General features: G+C 44.4%; 1 protein-coding gene across 1 annotated transcript in view; it reads left to right on the forward strand.

Moving 5' to 3' along the window:
• The window catches only part of LOC119648885, a 31,359-nt gene extending 7,495 nt beyond the window's left edge, over nt 1-23,864 (forward strand). The window contains exons 2-5 of the mRNA XM_038050781.1: nt 1,102-1,263; nt 10,573-10,780; nt 11,789-11,984; nt 22,621-23,864. Coding sequence (XP_037906709.1) covers nt 1,102-1,263; nt 10,573-10,780; nt 11,789-11,984; nt 22,621-22,819 — 765 coding nt within the window. The 3' untranslated portion in view covers nt 22,820-23,864. The remainder of the gene's footprint in view (nt 1-1,101; nt 1,264-10,572; nt 10,781-11,788; nt 11,985-22,620) is intronic.
• Nucleotides 23,865-24,196: the final 332 nt, after the last annotated feature.

Consider the following 24,196-nt stretch of genomic DNA (forward strand, 5'->3'; position numbering starts at 1 on the left):
GGATTTGGCCCGCTTATAACAAAATCCGATCGCGAGCGCTCCTATGCGTGCAAATACATACAAGATTACGGCAGTCTGCGCGGAGCACTTGCCTATAGGCGACCATGCCGCCAGACTCGGGATACACTTCAATTTGCATTGCCGAAGCTGCGGAGTAGAGAGGGAACCTTCAGGCAATTCCTTTGCGATTGCCTAGGTCTAATTAACGCCAAGCTACGGTAGTTAGGTAAACCATTCTTTGAGGAGCTCAGAAAGATCTCTAGCTGCACGATAGGAGAGCTACTTTCCTTCGTGAATGCTATGAACCGGTTCTGAAGATCTCAGTCGACTGGACTCTGCCTCCTTGCTCTTATAACAGCTGTCATGGTCTTGGTAGTTTGTGGTATCAAAACGTCAGCTCCTCGGAGTGGTCACTGAAACTACCTACATACTTATTCTCTATATAAGTATAACCATCTCTGATTGGAAAGGCACTCCTATGGCCAATATATAACCTCACCAATCTGAGTGAATGGAAAAAGAAGGATTTCCCTAGGCCCAGAGCTTTCTGGAGACCCGATATAAAAATTTGAATGAAGCAAGGGATAATGGTGCGGGTCGCACAACTGGTGTTTCCGCATAATTTTCACCTCGGGTATAAGTAGTTCTAAAAAGCGAAGCCTTCAGGATATAAATCCAATAACTGAGATGCACAAATTTTATTATTCAGCCCTTCCGACTCCTACTTAACTGAAATCCTCTTTCGTTTGAAGTGGTATCACAACTATAGAACTACAACGAATCGCAATAAATGTTGATGTCAATATAACAAAATAATCAGATTAAAGTGCAAAACAAAGAGGGTTGGAGTGGATTAAGCAAATGCGATAGCCACCCACAAACTGCATAGATAAGAAAGTTAAGCTGGAACAAGAGCAACCATACCAGACGTGAGTCACTGCTGGCAATAAAAACTCCAAGGAAAACGACTCTTGTTCTGTTCCTTAAGCAATAATCTAATTCTTATTGTCCTAGTTTCCAAATGAGCGCATCCCAACGTGCTTTTAATCATAAATTGAATTGAATTCCCAATAACAAAACTTCATGGTACATTATTTGCAGCCCTACGACAGGAGGCAGTTACTGGTGACGATTTTCGTTTGCGTTTGGGGCGCCCGTCTGTCCGGATACCTTCTTTATAGAATCGTGAAACTCGGACGTGATAAACGCTTGGAGGATAATCGACGGAGCATCATTAAACACGCGACATATTGGACATTTCAGGTAAGTTGAAGTTGGGGTTTTGGGTATTTATTCAGTCATTTTATGTAGATAATAAATTAAAACCAGTTGTGGGTAAACTTCAGTCGGAGTCCTAATTTTGAAATTATTTAATTTGAATGTTACAGATCTAAGTTTTAGTGCACTTTTACTGTCACTAGATTTATATCCATGCAGCAAGAGTATATTACACTTCCATAGATATGTATCTAAATATTTCCATATAAATTCATAGCAGAACGTTTCGGTGTAGGACCGTAGAAATTTTTGAAGTCGAGGATGAGAGTATCATTTGTCTCCTACAGCCGACGTTAGAGCAAGTTCTTGGGCAATAGTTTTCATATACAATACTATGAGGTCAGTCAATGACGCACATAGTCCTCCCCATGAGTGCTCTCATATAGCAGGTCAGAGTTATCAACTGTCCACTTCATACAGAAATCGTAGTTTTATAGTTTGCAGTAATCATACGGTTATTTTGTAGCACGATTAACAATTATTATATGTACGTCTGAGGTATTTTAAGTTTTTTTTAAATAGGCTTTTCTGACCTCATTTGACGATAAGGTACACCCTCATCCTTAACTCTTAGGCTTCTCCCGCTCTCCCACTTTACTATATATTCTACCAAGTCTATTTGAGGGCGGACTGAAACATATTTTTCGACCCCTACAAGAACGCGAAGAAATATTATTTTAACTCTTCTGTCGGTTTCGCAAGCTTGGCACTTGCTGCAAACTCCAAACTTCCACAAACGACTTGATTTTTGGGGACCAAACATTGTCATCCCAATGCTTGCAAGTGCGTCCTGCGTAGGCAAGCATGGCGGATAGGCTTCGTGGCTCCATGCATCGGGTACATTCTCTTTATCTTTATGCTCAAACGTGTGAATGTGTCTCAAGTGCCTGCAGCAAATTCTCTTTGATTTGTGTCAAAAAATGGATACTCGATCGGACCTGATATTAGAAGAGAGCAACCACAATTACGAAGGGGACAATTGGTTCCCGGAATACAGTATTTATGACTTCAAACAAATAATTTTACCTAATAAGGGAAAATTCTTTACGAATTTCAATAACTTCTAAACTTTAACTATGGGGTTAAGGTGAGTTGGGTCAGTTTGAGTAGGTTAGGATTTTGTAAAGATATGCCTAAAAAATTTAGAGGTACTTTAAAAATAGTCGACACTTAGTAAGTTAAATGTTAGACGGTATCTATTTATGTATTTGTTTCAATCATAGACAGTTGGGTGTTGGTGCTCTTTAAGCAGAATAGACTCCGGACTTTAGATGGTTTAAAAGTTACATTCTCACAAGGTAGAAAAAAACGGTGATTGGCTGACACTTCATGTGAGCGAACAATTTGAAACTTATCTACGTGAAAGCATCCGTTTTGGTGCTTGTCACTTGTTACTTTTCAAGTAATCAATCAGTTTTTAACAGGAAAGTGGGAAATCGATGGGTGAATGGACAATCCTTCAATTTACTTTACGTTTCGGCAGTAATGGTAACAAGCTATATAACAAATTCTGACGTCTTTACCAGAGCGGCGATAAAACATACTTTCCTGTAAGATTCGCAGGCCCCAAAGAATGGATTTGCACTGAGCGGGATTCGAACCTTGGACCGGTCGAATATTTTATCTCTTCTCTTGATTGGAATTTGAATAATAATAATAATAATCGTTAGGGCAACCAATCCAATTGGATTAGAGCCTTGAAGGGTGTTAGAGTCCTTCATTGAAGACGGTAATGGTACACTACAGGATTACAATACCCTATAGGAGACAATGTGGTCAGCACTACGCTCGCCCGAAATTATTACCTTAATTTGATTCAGGTACTCATTCACAGCTGAGTCGACTGGTATCCGACGTCAAATCACGATACAAATTCCACTGGCACCAGTGAGATTTGAGCCGCGACCTTCCGTATGACAGCCTTGTGCTCTTTGTGCTCTAACCACTCAGCTATCTGGGTACAATTTGAATAATCTGAATAATAGTGACACAAAATTCCAACGCAATCGTATATTATCAATTATCATAAGATTGGAGTTAAAGTTTAAAAAAATGATAACTCACATTGAAATGATCCTCACAATTTACACCTGACTCCAAAGAAATTGGATTCCGTCGGACAATGGCGATCTACTTTTTCCGAAAATCTCCTTTCGGAACAGTCAATAAAGCTTTCTGTGGGGATTTTGTGGAGTATTCTGTGCAGCAATGCACGAAACAATATTTCATCGGCCTCTTTGACATTTTACGCGTGAAATTAATTTTGACAGTCTAGTAATTGCCAGTTGCCTGGCTGCTGAATTTTCTTGGCTCGACTTGTGATATCACACAACATGGCTATTTCATTCAAAAAAGGGTAAAAGGAGTTGTGTTTTATTTTTCTGCAAGAATATAACGTACAGTCTGTTGGATACAGTGCAAAAATAAACAACATAAAACGGTAGAATGAAACTCTTGCTAAGGGCGAAAAACAAAAAAAAAGCTATTTTTGTATGCAAAATTGAAATCCGTACAGTATCAGAAAATCGTTGCTCAGTGTTGGGTCTTCTCCTGGGGAACGTCATGTACAATGGGGTCCCTGTCCTTCCCGTGCAAAAGAAGACCACGATAATCGGTTTCGCAGATGATCTAGTTGTGGTTGTCGTCGCGAAACAACCGAAAGACGTTGAAGTGTACGCTGACGAAACCATTAGCCCCATAAAAACGTGACTGGAGATGATTCAGATTGACCTTGCGGAACATAAGACGGGAGCGGTCTTGATTACTAACCATAGGAACAGGAATACGGTTAATATTCGTGTTGGTGGTCACTTCATCACTTCGAAGCCGATTATCAAAGCCGATTATCAGCGTATAATTAGCGCGGATGATGCCGAACATTGGAGGCGCAAGATACAGTCGCAAATTACTTGTGGTCGGAGTGGTTCGCTGCACACTCCTATACGCGCCACCAGTTTGGGAGAAAGCACTAGTGTGTGAAGTAATCGGAGAAGGGTAAATATGACTTACCGCTTAGTGGCGCTAAGGGTGCGCTGTGCCTTCAGAACAATATCAGGCGAGGCAGCGTGTGTTATTGCGGGAATGATCCTGATAGACATTCTGGCAAGTGAGACACGCTGCCTGTACCAGAAAAGTAAAATGAATCCTCCTAAAAAGGATGCAGAATACCGAAAGGCGGCAAGGCGAGAATCGCTAGAGAAGTGGCAATAACGGTGGGATGACTCGCAAAGGGATCGCTGGACCCACACTTTGATTCACCGTATTGAGGAGTCGATCCAGCGACGATACGGAGAGATTAACTACCATCTGATGCAATTTCTGTCAGGACATGATGATTACAGGAAGTATCTGCGCCAATTCAGGTTGGATGATTCTCCCTTTTGTCCTGAATGTGGTTGAACACTTGAGGACCCGGAACATGTTATGTTCCACTCTCCACGATTTTTCTCAGAAAGGAGGAGTCTGGAAGACTCCCTGAAAACCAACCTATGCAGAACATCGTCGGGGAAATGTTGAAATCGGAGAGGAACTGGTGTACCGTGAACCCCGCAATCAAAATAATGCAGGAGGGACTTGAAAGGAGGATGCGAAGAACGGAAGGCTTGGTCACTTGAAGCGCAGTCCACCTTGTGAAGTAATGCTTTGCGGCGGTTCCGCGGGGAAGGAAGAACAACCTGGCGCGGCAGTGTCTTGGTAAGATTTCTATTCCATCCACAAAAAAAGGAGAGACAGTAAACCCAAATCGTTTTACTGTCTGCCTTTTTTCTTAAAGAGGTGGAAATCTTCAAAGGACTCTGGCCCGGGCACGTCAGAGTGTGGGATTTTTACGCACTAAACAGGTATTGACGGTATCCTCCATGGCCGGTGAGAAACTGGGTGAGATTATAATTGATTTTCCACTGATTGTTTCACCTCCGATAAGGGAGAGATGGACCTGGTGCTATAAATGTTCATCATTTCGGTTGCCAGGATGTCAATCGGCATCATTCCCGAGATGATGAACGCTGCATCGTCTGGGACGGTCCTGAAGGCAGACACACCCTTAAGGTTGTTCTTCTGTAAACCGTACTCAGTTTATGTGCATTGCCTGAAACCTGCAGCGCTTTTCCTCAAACTGGGACTGCATACAGCATGATATAACTCACCATCCTTGCTATGAGTAGCCTGCAAGTATGTGGTCCTCCTACGTTCGGCATCATCCTTGCGAGAGCCATACTCGTGGTGAATGCTTTTTTACAAATATGCTCTACATGCTGCTTAAAATTGAGTTTCCGTCTATCATCACCCCCAAGTATTTGATGGCTGGCTTAAAAGTGATGATGCGATTCCCGATTCTAATGTGGGCTAAATTTCTTTTGCGGCACTTAGTGATGAGGACCGCTTCCGTCTTTCCCTCCGCGAGTGCCAGTTCAGCACTCTCTAACCAAGCCTTAACAACACTGATTGTTTCACTTGAGTACAACTCAGCATCCTCGAGATACTTTGCGATCATAACCAGTGCTATATCATCGGCGTAACCCACCAGCGTGGCCTCCTCCGGAATCAGAAGGTTATGTACATCATTATGCATGATGTTCCATAGTAGTGGGCCCAATAAAGAGCCCTGTGGGACACCCGCGGAGGCAACGTACTTCTTGGGTCTATTATCGGTATTATACTAGAGTGTCCGCTCTTGCAAATAGCTATCGATAATAGCGGCTAGGTAGGTGGGAACACCAATCGTCGCTAGAGAGTTTCGTATAAGGTTCCAATTGGCCGAGTTGAATGCATTCCTCACATCCAGGGTCACCACCACACAATATTTGCTGGTACAACCCCTTCCGTGAATTGCATTTTCGGCCAAGAGTAACCATTTTGATGTCATCAGTGGTAGATCTGGCTTCACGGAACCCATACTGCCTATCTGAAAGGCCTACTTCGCTTTCGGCGACTGGGAGTAATTTATTATAAATAACCCGCTTCAACATTTTTCCCATAGTATCTAGAAGACATATGGTCTTGCCACACCTCCATGAATGTTTGCTCATTCATTGCTTTTGCAGACCATTCTGGTGTTCCTTTGGATTTCGGCTTCCAGGGTGCGGGTCTCCTGCCTTGTGGCTCCGTCCTTAGTTTAAAGGAGATTGCCTGGTGCCGCTAACTTGCCAGGACATGTCACGTGCTAACGCAGAGCTGACAAAAGTCAGATCTACAATTGAACTAGTTCCCCCATTCCAATAAGTGTTTACATCACCTTCGTTGGTCAGAACCACATCCAACTGGGGTAATGCTTCTAATAAGCACCGTCCCTTTGCGTTAGTCTCTTTGCTGCCCCACTTGATAGCTCAAGCATTAAAGTCACTGGCTATCACCGTTGGGCCTCGTTCCCCCCGTTTTGTGAACAACATCGTCTTTTTTTTTTTTATGGATGGAGGTGGAAATCTTAGAAAGACACTGCCGCGCCAGGTTGCAGCAGCGTGTGGGATTCTCACCCACTAAAACCACCCCCACTTTCTCCTTTTTCCTTCCCCGCGGGACCGCCGCAAAGCATTACTTCGCGGGGTGGACTGCGCTTTACGCGACCACGCCTTCCGTTCTTCGCGTCCTCCGTGCGCGCTCCGCTCTTTCCAGTTCCTCTTGTATTCGTTTGATGGCGGTGTTCACCGCACACCAGTTTCCCTCCGATTTCAACATTTGGTGGTTTTCAGGGAGTCTTCCAGACTCCTCCTTTCTGAGAGAAGAGAGAAATCGTGGACAGTGGAACATAACATGCTTCGGGTCCTCAGGTGTGCAACCACATTCAGGACACAAGGGAGAATCATCCAGCCTGAATTGGTGCAGGTACTTCCTGTAACCACCATGTCCTGACAAGAATTGCGTCAGATGGTAGTTAATCTCACCGTGTCGTCGCTGGATCCACTCTTCAATACGGGGAATCAAAGTGTGGGTCCAGCGACCCCTCTGCGAGCCATCCCACCGTTTCTGCCACTTCTCCAGCGACTCCCGCCTTGCCGCCTTTCGGCATTCTGCATCTTTTTCAAGAGGATTCATTTTCCTTATCTCGCACAGGCAGCGTGTCTCACTTGCCAGAATGTCTATCGGGATCATTCCCGCAATAACACACGCTGCCTCGCCTGATATTGTTCTGAAGGCGCTGCACACCCTTAGCGCCACTAAGCGGTAAGTCATATTCACTCTCCTACGATTACTCTCACACGCTAATGCTTCATCCCAAACTAGTGCCGCGTATAATAGTGTGGAGCGAACCACTCCGGCTACAAGTAATCTGCGACTGTACCTTGGACCTCCAATGTTAGGCATTATCCGCGCTAATGATACGCTGGTATTTGCCGCTTTCTCACAGGCATAGTCCAGATGTCCCTTGAAATTGATTTTAGCGTCAATCATCACCCCTAGGTATTTGACAACCGACTTCGAAGTGGTAACGTGACCACCAACGCGAATATTAATCGTATTCCTCTTCCTACGATTGGTAATCAAGACCGCCTCCGTCTTTTGTTCCGCAAGGTCAAGCTGAACCATCTCCAGCCACGCTTTTATGGCGCTAATAGTTTCGTTAGCGTACATTTCCACATCTTCAGGTTCTTTCGCGACGACAATCACAACTAGATCATCTGCGAAACCGATTATCGTGGCCTCCTTTTGCACGGGAAGGACAAGGACCCCATTGTACATGACGTTCCACAGGAGAGGACTCAATACTGAGCCCTGTGGTACTCCTGCGGTGACGGTGTACTGCTTGGATCCCTCATCCGTGTCGTACCACAGTGTCCTCTCCGAAAGGTAACTGTTGAGGAGCTTAGTCAAGTAACTAGGGACACCCGTTTTAGCCAGTGAACTTTTTATCCACTCCCTGCTTGCGGAATTGAACATATTTTTGATGTCCAACGTCACTACGGCACAGCATTTTTTAGACGACATCGCGTCTCGAGCCAGCTTCAAAACAACGTCTACGGCGTCGATCGTTGAGTGGGCTTGACGAAATCCAAATTGTCGCTCCGATAGTCCATCCTTGTATTCAATGATAGGGAGCAGTCTGTTGTAGATGACCCTTTCGAGCATCTTTCCTGCCGTGTCGATAAGGCAAATCGGTCGGTATGATGATGGGTGTCCTGGGTGTTTATTCGGCTTCGGGAGCAAAACTAGTTTTTGCCTCTTCCACCGGTCGGGGAAAATTCCTTCTATCATGCATGTTTCAAACACGCTGATAAACCAGTCGGGTCTGGTCTTAACAGCGAGCTTAAGGGCTCTATTGGGAACAGCATCCAGACCGGGTGCTTTGTTATCACCAATTCTCCGGCAAATTTGCGTAAGTTCCTCCTCAGTTACCGCAGGTATGGTGGAGACGTCGAGTGCTCGCTTGTGTTGTTTGCGCTCCCCTTTATCCGGGGGGAAGAGCGCCGTCACGATATCAAGCAGAAGATGCGGGCAGGTCAATTGTGGTGTTCGCCCTCTCATCTTCTTCATAACTATCCTGTACGCTGTTCCCCAGGGGCTTTGGTCTGCCTCTGTGCAAAGCTCCTTGAAGCATTCTCGCTTGCTGGTCCGTATAGCCTGCTTAAGCTTACCTCGAAGGTTCACATATGCTAGCCGTTTCTCGTCGAAGTCTGGTCTTGCTCCAGATCGTTGGCAGATCCTTCTAGCACGAAAACATGCATCCCGTAACACCGCGATCTCTTCATTCCACCAATAGTTTGAGCGCCTTTTTGCGAGAACTCGTCGCCTCGGCATAGCAGCGTCGCATGCTCTTGTTATGCGTCCCATCATTTGCTCTACCTTTTGCGTAGTCGCACCACCGGGACTTTGGCCTCCCAATAGCATCTCTATGAATGCATCCTCCTCAAGCCCTTTCACCGACCAACCCCGGTTTCCAGCCTCACGGGAACACGCATCGACGCATGGCCCATATTCGATCTGGAGGAAAATCGCCTGGTGGTCGCTGTGAGTATAATGCTCACCGACAAACCATGCCATTCTCCTCGCCAATGTGGTACTCACATATGTCAGATCGACTATTGAGCCCGACCCTGTCCCACGAAAAGTGGAAACGTTTCCCGTGTTGGCAAGCACCAAATCTAGCTCCGCGAAAGCCTCGAGCGGATACGGCCCCTGGCGTTCGTAGTGCGACTGCCCCAATCAACGGCCCACGCGTTGAAATCACCAGCTATGATCTTGGGGTTTCGACTTCTTGCATCCGAGACTAGCATACCTAGCATTCCTTCGAATTCTGTTATCGTCGCGCTTGGTGGAGCATAGCAACTATATATATATAGATACCAGCTATTTTTGCCCTGACTAATCCAACTTCTGGAAACTCCATCACTTCTTGAATGGAATGATTTCCACACGCCCATATAGGGCTCGCTGATTATGGCAGCTTCGATTCCCTTCTCATAGATAGTCTGCGAGAGAAGGTCTTGCGCTGCCTCGCAGTGGTTGAGGTTGATTTGTATCAACCTCATTTTTTTACTGCATTCAAGGCTCGCCTAAACATTGGGCATCTGCTGCTGCCTGCAACGTGCCGACAGTTGACGCCCTTTTTTTCCTTGCAGAGCATGCATTCAGGCTCAGCCTTGCATTCCGTGAACATATGGCCTTCTCCCCCACATTTTCTGCAACATTTTGACCTGTCACAGTCACCGGTGCATTTCGCCGCTATCAACATCAACGCTAACAACATAGTCTAACAGGTCTTCAAACTCAGGCAGTGTGAGGTTCGGGGTGGCGTAACAGCTATATACGAATATACCGCTTATTTTTGCCCACACAATGCCACTAACCGTCTGATCCATGCTACATTGTGTGGCTTGATGGCCGCACGCCCATATCACCGCTACACCAGTCGAATCAGTGACCTACAGGTTTACTGTCTGTCTATCTGTCTGTCTGTATGTCTGTCCGTGCACGCATTTTTCTCGGAGACGTTTATAGCGATTGACACCAAAGTTGGTGAAAAGGTGGGAACTGTGAACACTCACGCATACAGTGAGTTTACATCCTTTTACGTCGAATTCAAGAGGGGAGGTCCTCATACATGCAAAAGGAGGGTGTAAATTTTTTTGTCATCAAATATAGTCATGTGGGGTATCAAATAAAACAAAAATATAATACAACAGATTTCTTAATGGCTTAGCATAATTTCGCTACAAGATTCTCAGTTGCATTGTTTCACAACTTTAAGTTACATAATTTCATTAGGGACGTCGTTATTCTGCAGGATTTCCAAACAATCCTGATTATTTTAGAACATCCAATTAAAACCTTTGAATAAGTTTTCGAAATTTTATTTAACAGGTAACGTGGGTCTTCATTGTTTCATTGCCCGTAATCATTGTAAACTCGCCAAGGCACTCCCAGCCTAGTGCACCGAAAACAATGACGACGTTGGATTTGGCCGGAACAGGAATGTTTATCGTGGGATTATTGGCAGAAACTTACGCCGACCTTCAGAAGCTTTCATTCCGCCAGGATCCAGCAAATGAAGGAAAATTTTGCAATAATGGTAACTATTATACTTTTTTTAAGACACAGTTGGTGTTTAATTTCACTCATGGCAGCCAGCTCCAATTTCGCTAAATTAGAGAGCAATTATCCCTCCATTAAAATAATTGGGAACTTGCATGCGAAAGTTGCACATGAATGATACTCCCCAGCGTTGCGTATATGTACAATGGGAGGAGATCTGTTATTCATTCTATCATCAGAATGTAACGTGAAGAATTTTTGCGGGAAAACAGTAGGAAGCCTGAATGGAAATGTGGTATTATCGCAAATGGTTGCTCTTTTGATTTTATTCACCAATAAAATGAAATGGAAAATTGCTCAGGCGACGAAAGCTTTAGTTTTAATCGCATATTTATGATATATGCCGTCCGTTTTGCTAGATACATCCAGTAGATCATATATGTATCTGCATGAACAGACATTGTCCTATATATGGTTCATTCAAATCTACTGCTCATAAAACCAGAAGCTTGCTATATCGTGGACAATTTATTGCTGTAGTATATTTTTACTGCTCATATGTCTAGCAAATGAAAATGAAGTTAGTTACCAAGCTGACCCAATTGGAGGCAAGGAATGCATGTATAATATATGGCAGTGTTCTCCATGGAGTAGGCCAGCCTTAAATTAAAAGTGCATGCACTTGCTCCCACACATAATCATGGTGGTGCCACTTAGGCGATGTAGTCCAGGCAATGCTGTTGCAATAGAAAGTGCTCATTCTCCAGTACACTGAATCGACTCCACTCATGTGTAATTTCCTTTTTTAGAAAGCGTGCATGCATTCACCGAGATTCGCCATAAAAACAGCAAATTGTTAGCGCCATGCCACTGTGATACCTTTTACTTTCAATGTGAGTACCAATGTTGACCTACAAATGGAGACCTTGACTAGAAGCAATTTCCGTTTGCCGGGGTGACATCTCCCCACGGTACATGGCTGGCAGCCTCTTTGCTCATCCATCAGGATACACATCTCTTTAAATTCCTTTTTTTCTCTTTACAGGACTCTGGCGATTGTCCCGGCATCCCAACTATTTCGGTGAAATCCTGCTTTGGTGGGGCATATTCGTAATATCGTTGAACGTTATCGAGGGCGCCGAGTGGGTGGCAATTTTATCACCAATATTCACCACGTTTATCATATTGTTCCTTTCGGGAATTTCATTACAAGAACGCTTGGCGGACGAGAGATACAGAGAGTAAGTCTAGAGATTTAAGAGAAGTTCCAACGTTTCCTAATGAAATCCTCATAACTAACCCTTGGCCTTGAATTTGCCTGAGAACACAATAAACATTCTTTTGTAAAGCCCCGACGCTCGTACTATTTACTAAGTAGTTACTCAAACTGCTTGGGAAAATTGGAAAAATGCCAAAGTTCTGCTATACAGTGTGTAATAACGTATAATTTTTGGTGGAGGCATGTATGTGGGAGGATTAGGTTCGTCCTTGATGGAAATTATCTAGTTATATACGGAAATTTAGAATGTTATAAACAACCACAGAACGTAATTGTACACTTGATAAATGGAATGGGGTGTACACTTTACGATGCATGAATGGAGGCGACTCGTTTCTTCTTCAAAATTATGTGATGATACCAGCCTTTGAGCATTTTCTGATAATAGAATTTGGTATAGTGAATCCACATGCAATGAACGATAGCATTCGTTTCTGGTTTAGAAGCAGCCTGTGGGGTAGTTTCTCGATCTAAAGAAAAAAAGGCGTGTATTGCAATGAAGTACGAGCTACCCTTCTCTGGAGAATGCTGACTTCCGTTTTCCTTTTTCAAATGGAAAGTTTTCCAATGCTGGATAATTCCCTATATATCTTCCGTGCCTTGATATTACAATTCAAACTCATTCGGAAGCGACTTGCATCGTGCATATAAACACTAGCGAAATAGCTCTTCGAAGGATTTAAGAACCAGGAATAGCTTAATTACTGATCGTGTAGGGATGGATATCAGATAATGGAGTTTTCCACAATATTTATTTAATTTGAAGTAACAATGCACCAAAGATTGATTTTTCAATTAGGCATTGCTCTCAGAGAGAGAAGAAGGTAAATACGTTATTCCACGTTTAAAGCCAAGAAGAGAGATACAGTGTAGAACCGGCATAATGTCGAGATCGCAGAGTTAAAGGAGCTCCTGAAGGGAAATTGAAAATATTCGCGCTTCGGAAAGTAATGTAGAAAATAATATCCGTGGAGCCTGAGCTGCCTTTCAGATAATTGTAGAGCTTGGAAAGAGTATGCATACATTTATATCAAGGAAGATTCAGCGTTGTTGCAGTGAAGGGAACAAGTAGGCTCCGCACTAGTCAAGAAGGATAGTGAACACGGGAAAAGTTCTTTAAAAAAGGATGGGGCGAATGCACAGTTGCGGAAGGGGAGACCAATCTACAATGTTGAAAATTGTTAAAGAATTGTTTGTCGAACCTAAAGGATGATGAGAACATTTGCGCGCTCTTTGTAATGACTGAATGAAATTGGGGTCAAGGACTATCAGAGTTGGTCGAAGTCCACCAAGAGGGTAGAGCTACCCGAAAAACCTGAAGTTGACCATGACTGAAGCTCCACTGAAGTGTCGAGTCAATATACGCTTATACGTTTCTGTGCTAACCAGGCTCGAGAATATGGGGAGGTCCTCTTAAACCCTTTTGTCCCTCACAAACCTCGATGCTCATCCTGCCGAGACAAAGAGGGAAATCTGATTTCCGACAGAATGGGCATATTAGAGCGATGGGTTGAGTACTTTGATGAGCTACTGAACAACCAGAACATCGGCGAGTTGGAGGTCCCGCCAACTGAAGACGACGGACAAATACTGCCACCACCAAGTTTAGGAGAAACAGTCCGTGCAATTCATCGGCTAAAAAACCATAAGTCGCCAGGAGCCGATGGAATTACAGCCGAATTGGTTAAATATGGAGGCGACCAGTTGCACCAAGTGGTTCATCAACTTGTGCTCAAGGTATGGGACAGCGAATCAATGCCTGACGATTGGCAGCGAGGCTTAATCTGTCTCATACATAAAAAGGGAGATATCACACAGTGCAGCAATTATAGAGGTATCACGTTGCTGAGTACCATCTATAAGATATTCTCCACTATCTTGCTAGGCCGGATAGCCCCATACGCCCAGAACATCATTGGCCCATACCAAAGAGGCTTCACTCCAGGCAAATCAGCAACAGATCAGATTTTCTCTCTGCGGCAGGCGATGGAAAAACTGTTGGAATATGGACAACAGTTGCACCATCTGTTCATCGACTTTAAAGCCGCCTATGATAGCATAGCCAGGGTAAAACTGTACACGGCCATGAGGGAATTCGGTATCCCGACGAAATTAATAAGACTGACTAGGCTGACCCTGACCAATGTGCGAGGCCACATAAAAGCAGCAGGATCACTCTCAAGACCATTCGACATCAACAACGGTCTACGACAAGGGGATGCGCTATCATGCGTCCTCTTTAACCTGGCCCTCGAGAAGGTGATCCGTGATGCTGAGGTGAATGCAAGAGGTACGATCCTCTTCAAGTCCACCCAACTACTGGCCTATGCTGACGATATCGACATCATGGGAAGAACCACCCGAGACGTTCAAACTGCCTTCATCCAGATCGAGCAGGCGGCGCGAGATCTTGGGCTGCACATCAATGAAGGCAAGACAAAATACATGGTGGCAACGTCAGCACCGAAGACGAATCAACCAACAACATCAAACCGCACTGGTCAAACACAAGCACGAACAAGAATAAGGATAGGGGAATACAACTTTGAGACCGTTGACAATTTCTCCTATCTAGGGTCGAAAATCACAACCGATAACAACTATGATGATGAAATCCGCGCACGGTTGTTGTCAGCCAACAGAGCCTATTTCAGCTTACAGAAACTGTTCCGCTCGAAACGTCTCACCATAGGGTCAAAGCTCTTACTGTACAAGACTATGATCTTGCCAGTCCTCATGTATTCCTCGGAAACTTGGGTTCTTAGCAAGAAAAATTGCGAACTCTTGGCCGCGTTCGAGAGAAGAATCCTCCGAAGAATTTTTGGCCCCCTACATGAGGATGGACGATTCCGTAGCCTACACAATGACGAAATCTATGAGCGATACCATGACCGTCCGGTTGTGGATAAAATCCGGCTCAATAGGTTACGGTGGGCGGGTCACTTAATCCGTATGGATGAAGATGATCCCACCCGGAAAGTCTATAAGGGCAATATCTATGGTAGGAAAAGAAGACGAGGCAGACCCTGCCTAAGATGGAGCGATGGCGTGGGCCAGGACGCCAGACAGCTTTTAGGGATATCGAATTGGTGGACCTCGGCGCAAAACCGGGATGTCTGGAGTTCCTTATTAAGGCAGGCCTAGACCGGATACCGGTTGTTGCGCCGTTGATGATGATGATGAAACCTAAATCCAAAAATTTACGTGTCATTTGACCTATACAATACAAAAAACTAGCGGAAGACATACACACTCGTGGAACAGTAAAACTCGGGTCCTTAGTGCCGCAATTCATCATCAACATAAACGGCACAGCAACCGGTATCCGGTTTAGACTGCCTTAGTAAGGAATTCCAGACACCGCGGTTTTGCGGCGAAGTTCACCAATTAGATATTCTTAAAAGCTGTCTGGCGTCCTGATTACGCCATCGCTGTATCTGAGGCTAGGGAAGGAGCCCGTATTCAGGCGATACGTTGGCTCCCATAGCTTACACGAAAAAACAAATGATAACGGACTGCGGACTATTCAATTAGCAGGGTCACACGAAATGGTTGTTGGAAGTACCTGGTTTGCGCTGAAAGCGGTCCACAAACATACGTGGGCCTCTCCAGACGGGACCACTTTCAACCAAATTGACCACGTGTTGATCGAACGCCGCCACTTCTCAGCCTTGATGAATGTCAGAACATATAGGGGGGCCAATATAGACTCGGATCACTATCTTGTAGGCATGGTGCTCCGAGCTCGAATAGCAATACCACCTAGAATCCCCTCTGATAATCAGGTGAGAGTGAACACTGAAGCCATCCACAACACAACCCTCCGCGACACCTATAAGAGGGAAATGGATGCCGCAATAACCGCTGGAGATGAAGCATCAACAAATGATCTTCACAATCACCTGAAGAACGTTATCATGGATACGGCCACAAACATACTTGACCCCAGCCGCAAAAGGAGTCGGAACGGCTGATTTGACGATGAATGTAAGCTAGCAACGGAACGGAAGAATGCTGCATATCGAGTAATGTTGCACTCTCAAAGAACTCGGGCACGCGCAGAGACTTATCACGAACTCCGTCGAGCGGAGAAGCGACTTCGCAGACGGAAAAAGGAAGCCTGGGAGAACCAACAAGTCTGTGAACTAGAAAAGTACAGGGAGCAATCGCACCAAGCGCGGAAGTTTTACCAACAAGTCAGCAGGATGAAGCCTTATACACCTCGATGTTCATCCTGCCGAAACAAAGAGGGAAATCTGATTTCCGACAGAATGGGCATATTGGAGCGATGGGTTGAGTACTTTGATGAGCTACTGAACAACCAGAACATCGGCGAGTTGGAGGTCTCGCCAACTGAAGACGACGGACAAATACTGCCACCACCAAGTTTAGGAGAAACAGTCCGTGCAATTCATCGGCTTAAAATAATAAGTCGCCAGGAGCCGATGGAATTACAGCCGAATTGGTTAAATATGGAGGCGACCAGTTACACCAAGTGGTTCATCAAATTGTGCTCAAGGTATGGGACAGCGAATCAATGCCTGACGATTGGCAACGAAGCATTATCTGTCTCATACATAAAAAGGGAGATACCACGCAGTGCAGCAATTATAGAGGTATCACGTTGCTGAGTACCATCTATAAGATATTCTCCACTATCTTGCTAGGCCGGATAACCCCATACGCCCAGAACATCATTGGCCCATACCAAAGAGGCTTCACTCCAGGCAAATCAGCAACAGATCAGATTTTCTCTCTGCAGCAAGCGATGGAAAAACTGTTGGAATATGGACATCAGTTGCACCATCTCTTCATCGACTTTAAAGCCGCCTATCAGCATAGACAGGGTAAAACTGTACACAGCTGTGAGAGAATTCGGTATCCCGACGAAATTGATAAGACTGACTAGGCTGACCCTGACCAACGTGCAAGGCTAGATAAAAGCAGCAGGATCACTCTCAAGACCATTCAACATCAACAACAGTCTGGGACAAGGGGATGCCCTATCACGCGTCCTCTTTAATTTGGCCCTCGAGAAAGTGATCTGTGATGCTGAGGTAAATGCAAGAGGTACGATCCTCTTCAAGTCCACCCAACTACTGGCCTATGCTGACGATATCGACATCATGGGAAGAACCACCCAAAACGTACAAACTGCCTTCATCCAGATCGAGCAGGCGGCGCGAGATTTTGGGCTGCACATCAATGAAGGCAAGACAAAATATATGGTGGCAACGTCAGCACCGAAGATGAATCAACCAACAACATCAAACCGCACTGGTCAAACACAAACACGAAGAAGAATAAGGATAGGAGAATACAACTCTGAGACCGTTGACAATTTCTCCTATCTAGGGTCGAAAATTACAACCGATAACAACTACGGTGATGAAATCCGCGCACGGTTGTTGTCAGCCAACAGAGCCTATTTCAGCTTACAAAAACTGTTCCGCTCGAAACGTCTCACCATAGGGTCAAAGCTCTTACTGTATAAGACTATGATCTTGCCAGTCCTCATGTATTCCTCGGAAACTTTGGTTCTTAAGAAGAAAAATTGCGAACTCTTGGCCGCGTTCGAGAGAAGAATCTTCCGAAGAATTTTTGGCCCCTTACATGAGGATGGACGATTCCGTAGCCTACACAATGACGAAATCTATGAGCGATACCATGACCGTCCGGTTGTGGATAAAATCCGGCTCAATAGGTTACGGTGGGCGGGTCACTCAATCCGTATGAATGAGGATAATCCCACCCGGAAAGTCTATAAGGGCAATATCTATGGTAGAAAAAGAAGACGAGGCAGACCCTGCCTAAGATGGAGCGATGGCGTGGGTCAGGACGCCAGACAGCTTTTAGGGATATCGAATTGGTGGACCTCGGCGCAAAACCGGGTTGTCTGGAGTTCCTTATTAAGGCAGGCCTAGACCGGATACCGGTTGTTGCGCCGTTGGTGATGATGATGTATCTGAGGCTGGTTCCGCCTCGTCTTCTTTTTCTACCCTAGATATTGCCTTTACACACTTTCCGGGCTTGATTTTAATTAAAACATTAATTAACAATAATATCGTTAAATTAACTGGAATAATTGGAAAAAGACAATGTATATAAAATTGGGGGAAAACAATGTAAATACGACAGCGATGAAACTGCGACTCGATGAACTAATTTTGTCACCGTTCGATTCCTCCCCTCGTGGCGAGTTCGAAAACGTCACAGAAAACACCGGTGGTGGCATCTGTCTGTCGTATTAACAACATTCGAAATAAATTGGAATGTTGCCAACCCTGCTGTGCCACATCACTCCACCCCCAGATGAAGCCTAGGGGTTTCAGCGACCGAAGCCGGAACTGCGTTCCCTATCATTCGGGGAAGCGAACGTTGCTTTGGGGCGAAAACGGGCTTCAGCCTGGACAAGAATACAGCCTTTTTGTGTCCCCTGATTTCGAGCTGAAAGGAATGTTCTCCCCGCTCGAGAACACAATACGGGCCTTCGTATGGAGGCTGCAGCGGCTTCCGGCCAGCATCGGTCCTGACCAGGCCGTGCGTGCCCGTGTCTAACTCTTCGGGAGCGCAGGCAGGTGCGGATGTGTGTCGAGTGGGAGGTGTAGGCTTAAGGTGGTGGAGGTTGTCTCTCAGCAGACGCAGCAATTCAGAGTCTATGAGACCCGATCTCTTGTCGAAGACTGGGTCACTTGGGAGCCTTGGGTTCTCTCCATTTACCAGCTCTGCGGGGCTGGCAGCGAATTCCTCTCGGCGGGTTGTTCGGAGGCCAAGTTGGACGAGAAGCAAGACTTGAGTCCAGGACGAATCGTCGCGGGCCATAATGGCCGATTTCAGCGTCCGGTGCCAACGCTCTAGCATCCCATTGGATTGTATGCAGTAGTCCGCTGGCGTTTGAATTCCAGGAGTTTGCCTAACTCTGAAAAAAAGGGTGGACTCAAATTGCATTCCCTGATCAGTAATAATCACTGCAGGGACACCAAAGCGAGGGATCCACACTCGACAGACGGCTTCGGCACAAGATTGAGTCTCGCAAAGGGCCTACAATGTCGAGGTGTATTATATGGAATCGTTTGGTAGTGCATGGGAATGAACCTACTTCTTTTCTTACATGCCTGGTGACCTTACACTTCTGGCATGCGATGCACTCTTTGGCCCAGGAATTGACGTCCTTATTCATGGAGGACCAGAAGTATTTTTCGGTGACCAGCCGATTTGTCGTCCTGATGCCTGAATGCGCTAATTCGTGCGTGGAATACTTCCTTGCGAAAGGTGGCCGAAATGTATGGCCGGGGTCCCTTTTCCGAGTACTCGCAGCAGAGAGAGAGGTTCGAGCTGCAGATGGGCAACTCCCGAAATTTTGTATTTGGGGTTGGATTTGAGGCTCTGAAGCACTGTGTCATCCTTCTTCGCCTTGGCGATAGCTGACTTTAATTAAAACATTTTATTCATATTTTTAACTAACAATAATATCGTTAATTTAATTGGAAAAATTGGAAAAAACAATGCAGTTAAAATTGAAAAAAAAAAAAACAATCTAAATACGTCGGCAATGAAAAGGCGACTCCAAGAACTAATCTTCCACCGTTGGATTCCCTCTTTCGTGGTGAGTCCGAAAACGCCACGGAGAGCATCGGTGGTGGCATCTGTCTGTCGTATTAACCACATGCTGTGCCACAGGATCATTCTCATCCCTACAGATTAGGCGAGCCGCCCAGCGCAACTTGTTCAGCCAGATTTTATTCACAACCAGACAGTCGTGGTATCGCTCATCCATCCTCATTTAGCGGAATAGTTTTTGTAAGGCTCTATTGGCTGCCAACAACCGTGCGCGGATTTCATCGTCATAACTGTTATCGGTTGTGATTTTCGACCCTAGATAGGAGAAATTATTATTTATTGTTTTCGTTTGATCAGTACGATTCGATCATGTTGCTTTTACCTGGACCACATTGGGCAGGGTCAGATTAGCCAGTCCTATCAATTTTGTCGGAATACCGAATTCTCTCATGACCGTGTACAGTTTTACCTCCACCATGCTATTTATTATAGGCGCCTTTAAAGTCGATGAAAAGATGGTGCAACTAATGGCCATATTTCAACAGTTTTGCATCGCTTGCCATAGAGAGAAAATCTGATCTGTTGCTGATTTGCCTGGAATGAAGCCTCTTTGGTATGGGCCAATGATGTTCTGGGCGTATGGGGCTATCCGGCCTAGCAAGATAGTGGAGAATATCTTATAGATGGTACTCAGCAACATGATACCTCTATAATTGCTGCACTATGTGAAATCTCCCTCTTTATGTATGAGACAGATAATGCCTCTTTGCCAGTCGTCCCTCACTTTGGGCATCAATTGATGAATCCCTTGGTGTAATTGGTCGCCTCCATATTTAACTAATTCGGCTGTAATTCCATCAGCTCCTGGCGACTTATGGTTTTTAAGCCGGTGGATTGTGCGGACTATTTCTACTATGCTTAGTGGTGGCTGCATTTGTCCGACGTCTTCAGTTGGAGGGACCTTCAACTCGCTAAAATTTTGGTTGGTGTGCAGTTCATCAAAATACTCAACCCATCGCTGCAATATGCCCATTCTCACGCAAATCAGATTTCCCGCCTTGTCTCGGCAGGATGAACATCGAGGTGTATAAGGCTTCATCCTGCTGACTTGTTGGTGTAATTTCCGCGCCTGGTGCGGTTGCTTCCCGTACTTTTCGAGTTCACAGACTTGCTGGTTCTCCCAGGCTTCGTTTTTCCGTCTGTGAAGTCGCTTCTCCGACCACGAAGTTGTTGGTAGGTCCCTGTGCGTACCCGCGTTTTTTGAGAGTGCAACATTACTCGATATGCAGCATTCTGCCGTTCCGTTACTAACTTACATTCATCGTTGAACCAGCCGTTTCGACTCTTTTCGCGGCTGGGGCCAAGTATATTTGTGGCCGTATTTATGCTCATTTGTTGATGCTTCATTTCCAGGACATCTGTTAGCTTGGGTTATTGCGGCAACCATTTCCTCTTTATAGGTGTTACGAAGGGCTGTGTTGTGAATGGCTTCGGTATTCACTCTCACCTGATTGTCAGAGGGGATTGTAGGTGGTGTTGTAAATCGAGCCTAAAGCACTATGAAAACGAGATAGTGATCCGAGTCTATATTGACTCCCTATATGTTCTCACATTCATGATGGTTGAGAGGTGGCGGCGTTTGATCAGTACGTGGTCAATTTGGTTGAAAGTGGTCCCGTCTGGAGAGGCCCACGTATGTTTGTGGATCGCTTTCCGTTATCATTGGTATCCTGATGTAAACAGCGGGAGCCGATGTATCGCCTGAATACGGGCTCCGTCCCTACTTGACTGTTGAAATCTCCAAGTATGATTCATACTTAGTATCATACTTGGGACAGGCTTCGAGGGTCCGCTCAACCGCCTCGGTATCCTTCGCCGATTCTGCGGTCTCCTCTGTAGGGACGTGAACGTTGATGAGGTTTATATTTCTAAATTTCCCTCGAAAGCGCAGAGAAGGGTTTCATTTTATGGTTGACTAAGAAACCTACTCCGAGAACATGGTTTACTGGATGGCCACTATTATATATTGTGTAGTGACTCTTGTCCAGGAAACCGATCCCTGTCCAGCGCATCTCTTGTAACGCTGTTACATCAGCCCTATATTGGGACAGGGTTTCGACCTCGTCTCGTCGGCTCCATCGTGGATACCAATCCACGTTTTGTCCTGGGACCTATACTACCCTTTGACCGCCAAGAACATTGCATGCCATTAAATGCATTCTCCCGTCAGATTGTCTCTGGACAAGGCAAAAGAAATGTTGCATAAGTCGCAAAGCCGTGGATACTACTGAGTAACTGGGTTTTCGAAACCCATTGGAAGAATGATAGCTGAAGACTTATATCAATATTAATTAATTCACTTGCTACTTCAAACAACCACAAAATGTTAAAAAAGCCGAAAAACCAGCGAACTTTACTATATTTTCAATGGAGCTTCAATATTTGCCGGTGGACCTTCAGGGTCAGTTTCGCCATTTTTTTAGCTTTATGGAGTAGCTACAATGCAAAAAGTTCCAAAGACCATATACATATATCCTTTCACAATAAATGCATTCCTAGGTCAAAGTCCTCAGTGACTTCACCGAAAGGCATAATTGAGAAGGTTGCCTCCAAATTTTTCTAACAGATGAAATGAGTTATCATTCAAGTCCATGAAAATCCTTGCCAACTATTTTCTTTTATGTGAATTCGTTTGGAACAAATCGTGGGAATTTGTAGTGGCGTCATAGCAGGATTCCGGAGTGTATAAGTTGCTTAGAATAGTTATGTATGTACTCCTCGCATTCAAGGCTGCGGCAACACAAAATTAGTACCATATATTGAAGCTTAATCTATCTTTGAAAGTATGAGTGGGGATGAGAGAAGGTGTTGCGCTTCTCCTTTGAATGCAAGGATATTTTCTCTGGAAGGATTACCATTAGCAGTTCCGTTCCAACTTTAAAGCAGAAATTTAAAGCTCATGCATGCATGTACTTTTACGAAAACATATCACGAAAAAACTATCATCATTATTAACACGTATCCTTTTTTCATTTCAGCTTACTAGAGTATCGAAAATACAAAGCATCAACATCGCCTTTAATCCCAATACCTCCTTCGATTTATATGGAGGTCCCGTCGGCATTGAAATTTATCCTGTGCTGTGAATTCCCTCTTTACGATTCACTGGACATTAAAAATGAAGACATCGGTCCCTATTCGATGTCAGTGGCATCACATTCGCATCCGCACATCTAGCATTCAGTGTCACATGGGTCGACATCCATTAGAGGAATTGGAAATGGGGGCGGGTCACATTCTACAAAAAGCTCTATTGAAATGTCTATGCATATTTTTGTCGAAAATAGTATTGTGGCTGAAATTGAAGCAGAGCAAAGCCTGAAGTTAAATGATATCCGACAGTCTAGGAGCACATCTCTGTGATTAATTTTACTTGATCCTGTGCTGAACTTGCCAACAGAGAATGGTTAATTTACAAGTTTGTATAACAATTCCATTGTAAATTATCGACACAAGTGCCAGAGGAGTCAATTCCATTGTGTGGGTCGGAGGACCAACCAAAATAGTAATTAATGTGACTTTGAAAAGGCCGCCGTTGATTGTACAAGAGATCCTAAAGCACCAAAATTAATTGCATTAGATTCATTGGGTGGTATTCGTAAATAGTTTCGTGTATTCAATTAGATTGCTTACGTACGAAAGCGATTATTTAGCATTAGCAACTATATTTGTTTTAATTTTTCGCTAAACAAAATATATGTGCCTATTTCGATCCTATTAATTAGAGCTCCTGTATGTATTATAGTTAAAAGAATATTACATCTACCTTTCGAGAACCATTGGCCCAAAAAATAGAATATTAGCGTGAGGAATCAATGCCAACAAACGTTAATATAAAACTGCCAAAAGTAACATTTAGGAATTTAGTTCTGATAGAAATCTGAGGTATCAACAGAAAAATGGTTTAACGAAACAGAGGAACGTAATTTAGTCTCGACTTACAGATACAGGTACTATCATTTCGTGGTATTCCGAAAAAGCTCACTGCAGCCAGGCGACAGATGACCTGCATCCGCCTTGTATCATTCTTTAAACAGGACTTGTGTAAAGATTGGCCTCAAGCATTATCTAATTTCATTTTGATCGCAAGATACGAGGGCTGATCGAAAAGTTTCAAGATCTTTATATAAATTCATCTTCAATAATTAAAAATTACAAAACTGTATCCCCTTTAGAGATAAGCGGAGTCCTTGTGAACTGTAAACATGGCAACCTCCAGTTGTTCCTGTACTAGGTTGTTCAATAAGTTTTGCGGTTCGATAAGAGAGGGCGTTGCTACTAGGCTAAATTGTTTAGTTATGTTGGTACCCTCTTTATATATATAACGTATGTGAAGTTTCATTTCAATCTGTCAATTCATTCTTTGTTTACAAGTCATTTAGTATCGACTTGTCACAGTATTTTTTACAATGGAAAAAAATCACATATCGTGCAGTGATTCAATTTTTGTTTTTGGAAGGTTTAAAAGCAAAGAAAATTTATGAACGAATGTTGAAAGTGTATAAGGACTCTTCACCTTCAATTAATATAGTAGAAAGATGGGTTGCTGAATTT

This window comes from Hermetia illucens, chromosome 2 (assembly GCF_905115235.1).
Source record: "Hermetia illucens chromosome 2, iHerIll2.2.curated.20191125, whole genome shotgun sequence".
Classification (NCBI taxonomy): domain Eukaryota; kingdom Metazoa; phylum Arthropoda; class Insecta; order Diptera; family Stratiomyidae; genus Hermetia; species Hermetia illucens.